General features: G+C 53.5%; 1 protein-coding gene and 1 long non-coding RNA gene across 3 annotated transcripts in view; one reads left to right on the top strand and one right to left on the bottom strand.

The window, feature by feature from the left end:
- Positions 1-9,089, bottom strand: part of CRHR1 (corticotropin releasing hormone receptor 1) — a 49,843-nt gene extending 40,754 nt beyond the window's left edge. For both annotated transcript variants that reach the window (XM_082373855.1, XM_082373854.1), the window contains exon 1: positions 8,789-9,089. In XM_082373855.1, coding sequence (XP_082229981.1) covers positions 8,789-8,821 — 33 coding nt within the window. In that variant the 5' untranslated portion in view covers positions 8,822-9,089. The remainder of the gene's footprint in view (positions 1-8,788) is intronic.
- LOC309619093 lies at positions 8,455-12,948 on the top strand. The gene is made up of 3 exons (XR_014238761.1): positions 8,455-8,891; positions 9,807-10,016; positions 10,194-12,948. It is a non-coding gene; the product is annotated as an uncharacterized lncRNA (long non-coding RNA).
- Positions 12,949-13,290: the final 342 nt, after the last annotated feature.

Raw genomic sequence — 13,290 nt, forward strand, 5'->3', positions numbered from 1 at the left:
CAGAGCCAGGGGAATCTATCTGTCTAGCTTGTCATTTCCATGTCTCCTGTCGCCATAGCACCTCCACACACACAGATAAATGTTCAGCGGGGAGATGCCCTCCATTGAATTCAGCATCTATTGTGTGCCTACGGAGCTTGGAGTACTGGGTTAGGCGCTTGGGACACAGTCTTGTTTTTGTTTTCATTTTTAAGGGAATCCTCCTGACCCGGCAGAGCTCAGAATCTATGGTGGGACAGGGCTTGGGTTAGGTGAGAGTGACCAGAGGTCCATGCGGGGTCTGGTTGGTAAATGTTTTGAGTATCCTGTAGGGGGACAGACCAAAGAGCTGCAGGGTCCCCTGTTGTTGGAGAGCCCAGGCTCCACCGTGAGCCAGAGGCTCACATGAGGGGGAGGAGGGCAAGCAAAGGAACGACCAGTGAGAGATGAACTTAGACTGGAGGGCTTCCTGGAGGAGAGGGTAGCGATGGTTCAGGGAGAATTTGGTGGACCTATTAGGATTGATGTAGAGAGACTGGGGGGACAGAAGCCCTAGAAGGAGGAACACTACGGCCAAAGGCAGGCGGCGGGCAGAAATGAGTATTCTGTGGAGGTAGGAAGGAGGGCTGGGGCAGAGGGCCAGAAGAGCCGATGGAGAGATGCGGGGAACATCTGGTTTTTTCACCCCTAGAGTGGGACAGGAGGACTCCATGGGGTCGCGTGTGTGGGCGCGGGCACAGAGGCCGCTCGGTGAATAGCCAGAGAAGCTGGGCGAAGTGGAGGGAAAGGGCAGGAGGAGGGGGACAGGCAGGGGCTCAGACCACGCCCAGGACACAGCCCTCCCTCCAAGGCCCAGCCTCTCGGGCTCCCAGCCAGGCATGTGCGGCCTGGGGCGCGGTCACGGAGGCTGTCCAACCTGCCATCCACCCCCACTACTGACCCCAGGGCCCTGGGGGCCCAGCTGCTACTCCGGGAGTCAGTCCTCCAGCCCTGGCCCAGGCAGGAGGGAGCTGCCCACCTGTCTCATCGGTCTGACTGTGCAGCAGCCTCTGAGCGGGTAGCAGGTGGGGGGATGCTATTAGGAACACTGCAGAGGACTCCCTGAGGATCCCAGCGTGTGTGTGTGTGCGTGTGCGCGTGTGTGTGCGTGTGTGTGTAAGAAAGAAAGAGACAGACTGCACACTGGGGGCCTGGGTAGAACCTCAAAGGCAACAGGCTTTGTTCCTTCTGAACTGGGTTGGGAGAGCCCAGCCCTGGGGGCGCTGGAGGGTGCGGGGTTGGGCGGAGCTCCTTCCCGTGGGCAGGCGTCCGCAGCCTCCACACGGCATGCCTCAGGCCATCCCTGCTCTCCGGGGCTCTGCTGACCCTGATGGCTGAGGAAGGCTCCTGGCAGCAGATTAGGGAGAGTGCGAGGAATTCTTGTAAGAAATGGAGAGGGGAATGGGACTTCCTTGGTGGCGCAGTGGTTAAGAATCCACCTGCCAATGCAGGGGACACGGGTTCGAGCCCTGGTCCGGGAAGATCCCACATGCCGTGGAGCAACTAAGCCCGTGTGCCACAACTACTGAGCCTGCGCTCTAGAGCCCGCGAGCCACACATACTGAGTCCATGTGCTGCAACTACTGAAGCCCATGCACCTAGAGCCCGTGCTCCGCAACAAGAGAAGCCACCGCAACGAGAAGCCCGCGCAGCACAACGGAGAGTAGCCCCCTCTCGCCGCAACTAGAGAAAGCAGCAACCAAGACCCAACGCAGCCAAAAAAAAAAAAAAAGAAAGAAAGAAACTCTTAAAAAAAAAAAAAGAAATGGAGAGGGGCGTTCCCGGTAAAGGCCACCTCTGGCCTCACTACCAGAGGCACATGTTCACTTGGCCGCTAAAGAGAAAGTACTAAGCAAGAACAGCCAAAAAAGACACGCAGGTCTTTTTCTTGCTATCACATCTTTCTCTCTCCCTTTCTTTCTCTCTCCCTCCCACCCTTCCTCCCTTCACTTTCCTCCAGGCCCTTCTGTTCTCATCTCTCTCTCACGCCAACTTTAGCCAGTGGTCTCCATCTCTGCATCACCTTTGGTTTCTTTCTGTCTTTCTGCATGTCCATATCTTATATAATAATAAAATCATCTATCCTGAGCAGGCCCATGGGCACCCAGCTGGGCCTTTGCTTCTGACTGTGGGGTCGGGGCCCTCAGTGCAGGGGGGCCTTCTGCCCCTTAGACAGCCCGGGGCTTTCCCTCGACCCTTCCCCAGGGTAGCCAAAGCCCTCCTGGGCCTGGTTTCCGTTTCCAGCCTACACAGCCCAGCCCCTCATCCCTGGCCATCCCTCCCTATCCCACCCAGCTCTGTCCGCACTGTGGCAGCGCTGCTCCAGGAACAGCTGGTATCTCTGGAAATCACGGAGCCCTTCACACATCCTGCCAAGGAGGCTGGGGAGACACGGATGAAAGCAGGGGAAACCCTGCTGTAAATGGAAATGTTGCAGCCATCGCTTGCCCTAGCCCATCACCCTGGGCAGCGTGCCCTCCAGCTCTTCGGCTCCATGCACCTGCCAGGGGTACTGAGCAATACATTGTCCCAAAGGCCTGACCTCCCAGCGCTGAAAGGTTCACCTAAGTCTCCCACTGTGCCTCCGGGTAGCCTCACTACCTCTCAAAACTCGCTATGGGTGGGCTCCAAATTGTAGTCGGTCAGCCTAGAACAAACCCCGTCTCCCTGGTTCTTCAGGCACAGAAGCAGCTGGACCAGTCTGGCCAGTTTCTGTCCTGGGCTTTGACCTAGGCGTCCTGGCTCCCGGCCAGATTGGCTGGAGGATGGGAACAGATTGACAGGTGAAGGGGGGGCAGGTGTGCACCCCACAAACCTCATCTCTAAGCATCTCACTGGGGCTGCTCCCTGGGGACCAGCGGGGCCAGGGGAGGAATTGTGATATTGCTTGAGTTTATAGGGAAGAAAGAGCACCCACAAACATCTTCATCTGTCCCTGAAATGGATTCATGGCTCCTGGGCGGAGAGTTGCCAAAAAACACATTCGGCTAAAGCATTGAGTCGGTGGTTCTGTGTACATGGGACCCATCTCCCAGAACTGCATCTCAACACACCCATTTCACAGAAAAGGAAGTGCATGTCCGTATTCCCCAAATCTTCCTCCTTCCCTTCCTCCCCTGCTGCCTTCTAGCTTCTCAGTTTTGTTGAAGTTGACACCAATTACTCTGAAAAGAAATGGTTAATAATCTGTTACTTAATGGAATCCAGTTAGTTGTTTTAAAATAATTGTTTGCGTCAGTGACTTAATCATTCTGTATTATCCTCCTTACATGTCTCTACTTTTTTTTTTTTAAAGATTTAATTTTATTTATTTTTGGCTGCATTGGGTCTTCGTTGCTGCGTGCGGGCTTTCTCTAGTTGTATGTGGTGAGCAAGGGCTACTCTTTGTTGTGGTGCGCAGGCTTCTCCTGTTGCGGAGCACGGGCTCTAGGCATGCAGGTTTCAGTAGTTGTGGCATGCGGGCTCAGTAGTTGTGGCTTGTGGGCTCTAGAGCACAGGCTTGGTAGTTGTGGCGCGTGGGCTTAGTCGCTCCGTGGCATGTGGGATCTTCCCGGACCAGGGATCGAACCTGTGTCCCCTGCATTGGCAGGTGCATTCTTATCCACTGCGCCACCAGGGAAGTCCTCATGTCTCTACTTTTAATGCCAAATGTTTTCACATGTCAGAGATGTTCAGAGGGCCAACAGCAGGCACCTCTGTCCTTTGCCCTTTGAGCTTGGCTGATGGCAGGTGGCCCCATCCCTTCTCCCCAGGGTCTATGAAAAGGACCCTGGGGCAGGAGGAGATTCTACATTGCTAAGTACTCCTTCCTCCACCTCGCTTTCCCTCACCACTCCTCTTTTTGCTGTTCTTCCTCAGATTGATAAAATTCAGTAAAGATTTATTAAGTGACTACTATAGTTAATATTTATTAAGCACTTACTGTGTGCCAGACAATGCGCAGTTGTGCTTAATTTCACACTTGACATCTCATGAAGTCATTATGATTATCCCATAAAGTAGATACTATTTTTCCTCTTTTTTTTTTAAACAGATGAAGAAACTGAGGTTCCAAGTGATAACCAAGCTTCATAGCAGAATCAGGTTTCAAGCCCACATCTGCTTCACCTGATGTTCCCATCCACACAAGAAGATGCTGATTGCCACATTGGGTGGAGTGAGGGCTGGCTGGCCAAGAGTGACAAGTCGGAAGACAAGCATTTAAAAAGGACTTGATGATGTTACTTCCAAGGGACTCTGCTGACAGGGGCCCCCGAGGATCTAAGTAGACAGGAGTCATTTGTAATTAACAAATTCATTCATTGAATATAAAACTGCTGCTAAGACTTGGCCTTAGCTCCAAAATGGGCTCACTCTTCCTTCTGTTGATGCCATGAATGGTTAGGTAGAGTCAGATCTGGGAGAGATCACCCCACCTTCTCTTTTCACAGAGGAGGAAACAAGAAAGGCCCCAGGTCACCTGCTAACAACCTGCTCTCCTCCAGACCAGCCAAGGCCCCACCCTCAATGGATTCTCCAAACCACCAGGTGCTACATTGGCTCTTTGTTGCTTTCTTTTCTTTTCTTTTTAACATAACCATAGTGGGCCTCAGGGGGGCAGTTCCAGTCTTTTCTGCATCAGAGATGGCTTTTCTGCCAGGATGGTTTTGGCATCTCTCAGTCTGTTTGGACGTGACACCTGCATCTCATGGGAACAGCAACGGGTCCACTCTGATCATGCAATACTAAACTGAAGGAAGCAGCAATAACACCATCCAGCCAGCCAACAAACATTTGTGAAACGCTTATCACATGCAGTTGATTATTAGGCCCAGTTCTATGACGGGTGAAAGATGCAAAAATGCTACATGTTGAATGTCCAAGAGCTTCCTAGCTGTTTTTTCCTACATTATCTCATTTTCTCTGAAGAGCAGTCACCTTGCAACTTTTTCTGAAAGCAAACTCTGTGCCAGGTGCTGTAGGCACTTTGTGTGTGTATTAACTCATTTCATCCTTACCTCAACCTTTCGAGTTAGGGATTGCCTCCATTTCACAGCTGGGAACACTCAAGCTCAGAGAGGGTACTTGGGTCCAAGTATTGAGGTCCTGCAGCTGGGAAGGGGCAGAGCTGGGAATTGAATCTGCTGCACCCCACTCTTCTCATATGAGGTTGTGGCCCTAAGGAGTGTTTTTGGAAACAGATCTTGCACAGAGATGTGAAAGGTAAAACAGAATCTAGTCAAATAGCCCTGTTTACGGAGAAACGGTGGCTCAGAGAGGGAGGGTAACCTACCTGAAGTCACACAGCTAATTAGAGGCATAGCTGTGACTGATGTCAGGTTTGCCAACTCCCAGGTTGATGGTCCTTCCACCCCAATAGCTTCTAAAATGATCAGCCCTATACCTAACCCCATCCTTCTAGGTCACATCATGGCCAGGGCTCAGGCCCATGGGCTTGTAAGCACCACGGGCACTTGGGGTGTTGCCAAGGGGCACCTTCGTCCCTCCAAACTCCTTCTTCTGTGCAGCTGAACACCACTGGCTGCTGATGCTCTCCAAGGATGCAAATGTTAGAGAGGGTGAGAAATGGATTTTCCACTTGAGCTCGTCCTCAGCGGCCCTGGGTCAGTGTCCTGCTTTTCCACAAATCTATGCCCTCCTTAAGAACTGGACGGACCCAAGTCATGCCCCTCCCCAGGGCTGGACATATCAAATCCTGACGGCTTGGCCTGGCTGTCAGCCCCCCTCTCCTCCTTTGCCCCTGGGCTGTGACCATGCCAATTGTCCCCACACCCCATGGCTCACTTTTTTGCCCTCGTTTTCCCTCCTGCCCATGCTCCCCTCAAAACCCGGCTCCAAATTATTTGTCAAAGAAGCAATTTGGAAATGGCCCAAATGTGCACAGATATAGACATGGCAAAAGAGCATCCCCTCACAGGGAATATGTGACGATCTCCCTCTGGAGGCTCCGGAATAACTTGGGACAGACTTGGGTTGTGACAGTAAGTGAGGGGGTGTTCCCAGTGGCCACAGCTGTGCCCAAACCTGCCCTTGAAAAAAAGGCCTGCAGGGATTATTTTTTAAATGGCAACAATAGCTGTGTTAGGAGGGTGAGAGTGTAATAATTTCCCTCTCTGGTTTTCAAACTTTGCGTAATACTGCTAGATTGCTTTTATGACAAAAGCAATAAAGCCAGCTCTCTCCACAGAACTCACTTTCCTTTAATAGCCCACCAGGACTTGCATTCTCCACTCCTCACACTCAGCCAAACCCACCATTCTGAGCCACACTTGGGTCTCCCTGCGAGGAGCTGTGGCTGGTGGGTAGGTGACTCAGATGTGGTTGGTCCCCGGCCCTCCCGTGGGGGCAGAGACAATATTTCACCTGTCTCCTTGGCATCCACGCACACTCACACATCCACACTCACACGCACATCATCTCTCCCTCACTGACATACACAACCACCCTCCCATGCACACACACATTCTCACTCATACACATTCACACACACTCTCTCCCAGTTCTCTGTAACCAGTACAGTGTGAGGCCCATGGTAAGGGCCCCAGAGTGGATCCTTTCCCAACACTGGCTGAGTTGTTGAGGACAGCGCCAGATTTTGGATGAACCCCACCTAGATTCAGACTTTGTTACCAACAAAACCACCTGTGCTCTCTCTCATCCGGCAGAAGTCTAGGATGAGATTTTAGTGGCTTAAAAGATTTTCTGATAAAAGCTAACAAAACAAAGCCTTCGAGCCACAGTACCTGAGTCTGAATTCTGGCTCCACCACTCACTGGCCATATCAGTGAGGAACAAGTAAGGAACAAGTTCCTTAGCCTCTCTGTGCCTCAGTAATAATTCCTACTTCCCAGGACTGTTATGAGGACTAAATGACTTAATATTTGCAAAGCAGGTAGAACACTACCCAACAAGTTGTATATGCCACATAAATAAAAGAAAAAGCAATTATTTAATTGAAACCACATTAGCTGCCCATTCATTCACTGCCTCTTACTCATTCAGTATGCATTTACTGAGCACCTACTGAGTTCATTAGGCCAGACATAAAGGGCACACATCTCACCACCTAGCAGGAAACACACACACAACAGAAAAAAATTTTTTTTTCCTTTTAGAAAAGCATCATAATTCTAAGCAGAAATTTGCACATGATTCTAAGAAAGGCCAGAGAAAGAACATTTACCTATTACCACGTAAACTCAAAAACAAAAACCAAAACCTACAGTTCAGTCCTTTGAATCCATTTAAAACGCTGAATTTGGTCTAACTGATTTGTGAATTTAGACCCAGGTTTGCTACACTCTAGCCTTTTGGAAAATATTCCCACTCAGTGCCATCTAGTCAAGCTCTCTGGATGTTTTTCCTCCTCTCTCCCTCCCCGGGTCTCCTTCATCACCCAGAAAATAATCTCTGGGTTCACCCCCAGTCCTCAGTTAAGGAGGGGGGGAGGGGATATGGGTTCAATCAGACCAACCCTTAGTCATTTTTAAAAACCAACTTATATATATTCTGGAGAGGGAGGGAGAGAATGGAGAAAGCCTCGGTAACTAGTAATGTCTCAACTGATGAGCCGGCAGCAGCTGCATTTTTAAATCTTGGTGGTTTAACTCAAACCACTTTGTGTGCTGATATACGTACAGTTTAATAATTGATGGAAAAATGAAATTCAGTCAGTCCGCACCACTCCCCCAAATCCATTCAGTTCCTTTGAAGCTAATAGCTTGTAAAAGCGCTGAATCCAGTCAAGCTGGTGTCTGTGCTCTGGCGGTCCCCACTGACCCTGCGGAGTCCGTATCCTCAGGCATGAGCCGCGCTGGGCTCCCCCGCGGCGGCGCCGAGGCCCACCCACCCCTCCCTCCGCTGCCGCCTCCTTGCCTACACCCCGCAAGCCGAACCGCTTTGGGAATCGCCCGGCACCAGGAAGTGGCAGCTGTCACTAGCGGCGGGCCCGGGTGTCGACGCCCCAGCCCTTCCCCGGGCCCCGGAACAGCCCCCGCCTCCCCAGAACTTCAGCGGACAGACGCTGGACGTGCGGTCTGGCGACTTTCCTGAACTCCGGACGCAGGAATCGCGTCGCCAGAGCCCGGGCAGGAGCGAGCAGGCTCGAGGACCGACCCGAGGGTGCAAAGGCTCGGAGAGCCAGCGTCGTGCTCCTGCGGGCGGGCCGGCGGCGGCGGAGGAACTGTAACTACCGCCGGATGCTCGGTCTGCTCCCCGGAGATTGCGATATTGATCCAGGGCTCGCAGGCACCGGGGACGTTTATCTCCCCGGACTTGCAGGGGCAGGAAGGAGCTCCCAGGAACAGGGCGGAGGCGTGCGGAGTGGGGGACCTGATGAGAGGGTGCTGGGGCGGATGGGGAACCCCTCTGCCGAGCCTGCTGTCTCGGGACCCCAGTCTACCCGGGAGGGTGGGAGGGGGAACCCTGCGTCGGTTCCCACAGCCTAGAGCGATTCCCCTCACAGAGCTGGTTACCCGGAGGGGCTGACACCCTCCCACCCCACGCCCACCTCCGCCAACATCCCGGCAGCTTCGCCACAAAGATTTCTTTTTTCACCAGTGTCGTCCCCCGCTTCCCCCCGCCCAATGCCGGCTCCAAAGGTCCAGAGAGAGGGAGTTGGGCTGCTCCTCAAACCCCGGCCGCCCCCGGACCTGGGCACAGTTCTGCTCAGTGACACCCAGTCTTCCGCATCACACCCATAGCCCGCCTAGCCCTGCGCGCCCGGAGCTGCGGGCCCCCAGTGCTCGAGGGCTGACCGGCTCGCTCTTACCTTGACGAGTCGGAGCTGCAGGCGCCGTCCCATCCTCGGGCTCGCTCGGTCACCGTCCTGGATGCCTGGGTCCCTCGGACATCCCAGAGGGGCCGGCCGGCGGGTGAGGGCTCGGGCTGCGTGGGTGGGCGGCCAGGCTCCTGTGTCGCCGCGGGTGGCGGAGGCGCCCGGCTCCGCGCTCCCCGGCCCCGCAGCCCGGCCCGCCGGGCTCTCGCTCTCCCCTTCCCGGGCGAGTCCGGCCGCCGCTGTCTGACTCAGCCCGGCCCGCAGCTGCCTCTCGCCCGCCGGGAGCCCGCCTAGCCCCCGCCGCCTCCCCCGCGGTCCGCGCCGCTAGTCGCCGCGGCTCCCCGCCCCTTCGCCTGGGCGTCCCCTCCCCTCCGCTCCTCTCCTCTCCTCTCCCCTCCCCTCCGGTCCCTCCTCCGCGCCTCGCCCCTCTGCTCCCTCCCCCGCCCCGCCTCCTCGGTCCCCTCTCCTTCCCGGGGCCGGCTCCCCGCGCCCTCGCGGCGCTGACCCCCTTTTCCCCGAGCCCGGGTTTGCGGCAGTCGGCTGGGCGCGCTGGCAGCGCTGGCGGCCGCCGCAGCCCGGGGAGAAGCTGGGGGGTGGGGGGCCGGGGGCGTGAGAGGAGGCAGCCTCCCGCCTCCCGCCTCCCCCCGGATTTCAGGTTGGGGCCTGGGGAGTCCAAGGGAGTCTGAGGGGACTTGGGGGGCTCAGGTGAATCTCTAAGAGCGAGGCTCGTGGAGGCTGGGGAGTAGGGCAGCCCGGACTGAGCAGAGGCGCCGCGGAAAGCTGGTGAAGCTGGGAACTGCGTTCGGGCAGTTCCCGCCCTGCGGCGGGCCGGAAGGTCCCCCCGCCCCCACCTCAGCAGGGCCGGGGTGTTGGTCCAGACGTCCCGCGCCTTTGGAACTGGCACGCCAGGTGCGCGCTGAGGCGCGAAAGCTCTGAGGGAGGAACCCTTCTCATTCATTCATTCATTTTCTTTCATTCGTTCGTTCATCCTTCATTCATTCTACAAACTAAGCGCCTGCCCAGTTTGGTCCCGGCAAGGAGCTTAACCTGGGAACCCCAAGACCAGGGGAGATGGCGGTGCCCTGCAGGACTCGCCGGCCTCTGAACGCCGCGGAGGGGGAAAGTCGAGCGCGCATTGCGCTACGAAAGGGACGGCAGCTAGGAATCCAACGGGCTGGGCGAGGAGGAGGTCACAGCGCCCCCTCTCGGCCGAGCCCTCAGGGTAGGGTCAGCCGCCCCGCCAGACCTCCTGGCCTCCGTCCAGCTTGGCCCCCTAGCTCCCCATCCCGCCCCCAGCACTGGGAAGCAGCCCCGCCTCCCCCAGCCCCTTAGACGTTCCCCTCCAGCTCTTCCAGGCGGACAGAACTTTTGACTTCTATCTCTTCCTTCCTCCCGCCAGAGCCGAAAGGGGAGGCAGAGAAGTGACTCTACCCCACAGAGCCTCGGCCTGCAGCGCCAACCGCAGACCCTCGCGAGGAAGCGGGAGCGCTCCGGGCAGAGCACGCTCCCGGAGGGGCGGTCAGCCGGCTTTGCAAGCCAACTCTGAACCCAACCGCCTTGGATTCTGTGCCCTGCCGCGCCCACCTTCCACCTTCCGCCTTCTTCCTTCCACCCCCTTCTCAGCGCACCGAGCAAAAGCCAGCACATTCATGGGTCCAACTGATTCTTCATTTAGACAGGGAGTTTTTGTTAAGTCTTGTGAGGAAGCTGAGGCGCACAGACAGGTGGTGACACCGGCCCAAAGTGACATAGCTGGTAAGCCTAGTCCTCGGCCTCCTGATTCTCAGCTCAAAGTGCCCGGAGGGCTGGGCCCTGATGGGGTTTGGGGCTCTGAAGTGGGGGAGGGGCGGTGCCCAGGAAACCAGCTGGTCACACTGGCTTAGCCACACTGGGTAGCAGTTTCTAAATGAAGCACACAGTCCGGAGTCTTGAAAAAACCCCATTTGGTTAGTGCCCCAGAGCTGGCCATGCTGATCTTGGCACAGACTCACGCCAACCAATCCCAAAGAGATGTTTGCACCAACCAGATTGCCAATTAATTGTTTTCAACAAAACTTACATGCAGGGTAGTCCAGTATAGTGCAGGTTCTGGAGTCAGCCGGAGTTTGAGTCTAGGCTGTTCCGCTTACAAGCTGAATAAACCTGGAAAATTATTTAACACTGCCTCAAATTTCTCATCTATAAAATGGAGGTAGGACTACCTACCTCACAGGTTGGGTGGTTTAAACAAGTTAATATTTGTAAATGGCTTGGAACAGTGCCTGGCACGTAGCAAGGGCTTAGTGAAGGTTAGCTGTAATCATCACCACCACCACCACCACCATCATCATCATCATCATAACCATCACCGAATGGACCAGATGCTCAAATGGGCAGAGTGGTCCCTCCCTCTAGGCAGTTCTTTATGGAAAGCTGAATTCTCGATTAGAAGGTAACAGCAGCGATGGACTGTGGAATCAGAGGAGAAGAAGCTGGCGGGTCCTAAGGGAAGTTTGCCCAGGCCCTGCAGAGCCCTTTCTCTCCAGCCCTGCTTGACCTTGGAGCTGGCTCTCCAAGGACCAGACAGCTCCAGATTTCCAGATTCTGTTTCTCTCTGCTTAATAAACACCATTTCCTCTTTCTGAGCCTCTTTATTCTCTCCTTGATGTGATCTTTAAATATGCTAATGCCATCGATCAGGCTGTAATCAAGTCTTGCTCTTCCGGCCTTTTTGGCCTGGGATTCAGACCTTCTCTCTCTAAAGGGGCGTCTACAGATGGCACATTTCATCCCCCTTTCTCTCCCCATCCAGTTGATTGTGTTGATTTCACTGACTTAACCTCCGCAGTGCCCCCACCCCTGGGTGGGAGGAGGGGGCCTTCTGTATCACTCCATGACCTACTTATTTATAGTTTTGGCCTTGACCACCTCAGGGGGGTTATGAAAGCCTCATGTTTAACACTCCTTCTGTAAAAGGATTCCACATCCCCTTTCATTTGTCCTGAAATTGCTTCCTTCCACCTTCAGGCGCCTTCGCTGTCCCTCCCCCCCATCAACCCCAGCCGCTCCAGCCAACCAGCCTTGATGGCTCAGGGTGGTCTCCTTAGGAGCCTCTCCAACCCTCCTCAGGACCACCTTCTGCTCCATCCCAGCATGCTCTTCCCAGCCAGACCCTTCCCAAACTCTCTTCGGACCCCTCCCTTGCCCTCTCCTTTTCCTGTCCAAGCCCAGACCAGAGTCAGCTTTCATCTATTGAACCTGCCAGATTTGGAAGAAAAGAGAAATAATGAGGAATCCAAACAGGATTAAAAGACAATTCCACGTCCTTCCAAACAGTAGGAGAAACAGATATGAGAATAAGTCGTGATGGGTGGGACCCAGCGAGAGAGGGCTGAGTATGTCCCCTCTGCCATTGGCTTAACCATGGGCATCCCAGTGAGGTCGATGGTCTGGAACTGTATTTCTCAGACCACTTGTGATGAAGAACCAGTTCTTGATTTTTAAATTTCTAATCTGTTGCAGAATGATACCATTGCAAAATATAGTGGGAATGAATTATTAGAAAATAAAAATAAAGACATACGAGCCTAATATTCAGAACATAATAAGAGCTCAGTAACTGTAATCTATTACAATTTCTGATCTCATGACTTAAAAATTAAACCAAGCAAAAGCAAGAAAAAAAATAAAGACATACAAAAGAAAAGCCCAATTTTTAAAATTATTAGATCCAATGAACCTAAAACTACTCTAAAATTGCTTAAAATTTTTTACATGCTTACTCTCAATTTCTGCACCTACCTTGTCACAGCTGGCAACAAATAGTTTGCAGGCAGATCATGCTTGGATAGCACTAGAATGCTTCTGAAAATGGCCTCATGGAGGGAGCAGCTTATAAAATCGCATGAACATTGTGGGAGATGGTGTTAATTACTCAATTCATCTGTGCCTTCATTCAACAAACATTTAATGAGCAGCAACTATATGCCAGTCACCACTGGATACCGAAGCTAATAAAGATTAATATAACAGGGCCTTAGCCCTCGAGATGTTCAGACTGGAAGGGGAGACAGCCACTCTGATGAATAATTAAAAGCTAGTGAAATTAGGTCAGTAATAAACCAGGCATCATGGGCATGGAGGGAGACATATTAATTCTGCTTGGGGCCAATGGGAAAGGTATTGAATTTGTTACAATATTGCTTCTGTATTATGTTTTTTGGTTTTTTGGCCCCGAGGCATGTGGGATCTTAGCTCCCTGACCAAGGATCAAACCCATACCCCTGCACTGGAAGGTGAAGTCTTAACCACTGGACTGCCAGGGAAGTCCCTAAAAGAACTTTCGAAAGGTGCACTGAAATGAGAAGTGTTGACACCCTGGGAACATTCTGGAAGTGAAAACAGATCAGAGGCACCAGTCAGAAGTGTGGAGTCGAAAGGAAGGGCACATACTCACATATCTTTACAGAGAAATAGCATCCCTTTAGCCTAGACCAGTGGTGCTTAGCTGGGAGTGC

Source organism: Balaenoptera borealis (genome assembly GCF_965194805.1).
Source record: "Balaenoptera borealis genome assembly, chromosome: 20".
In the NCBI taxonomy this organism is placed as follows: domain Eukaryota; kingdom Metazoa; phylum Chordata; class Mammalia; order Artiodactyla; family Balaenopteridae; genus Balaenoptera; species Balaenoptera borealis.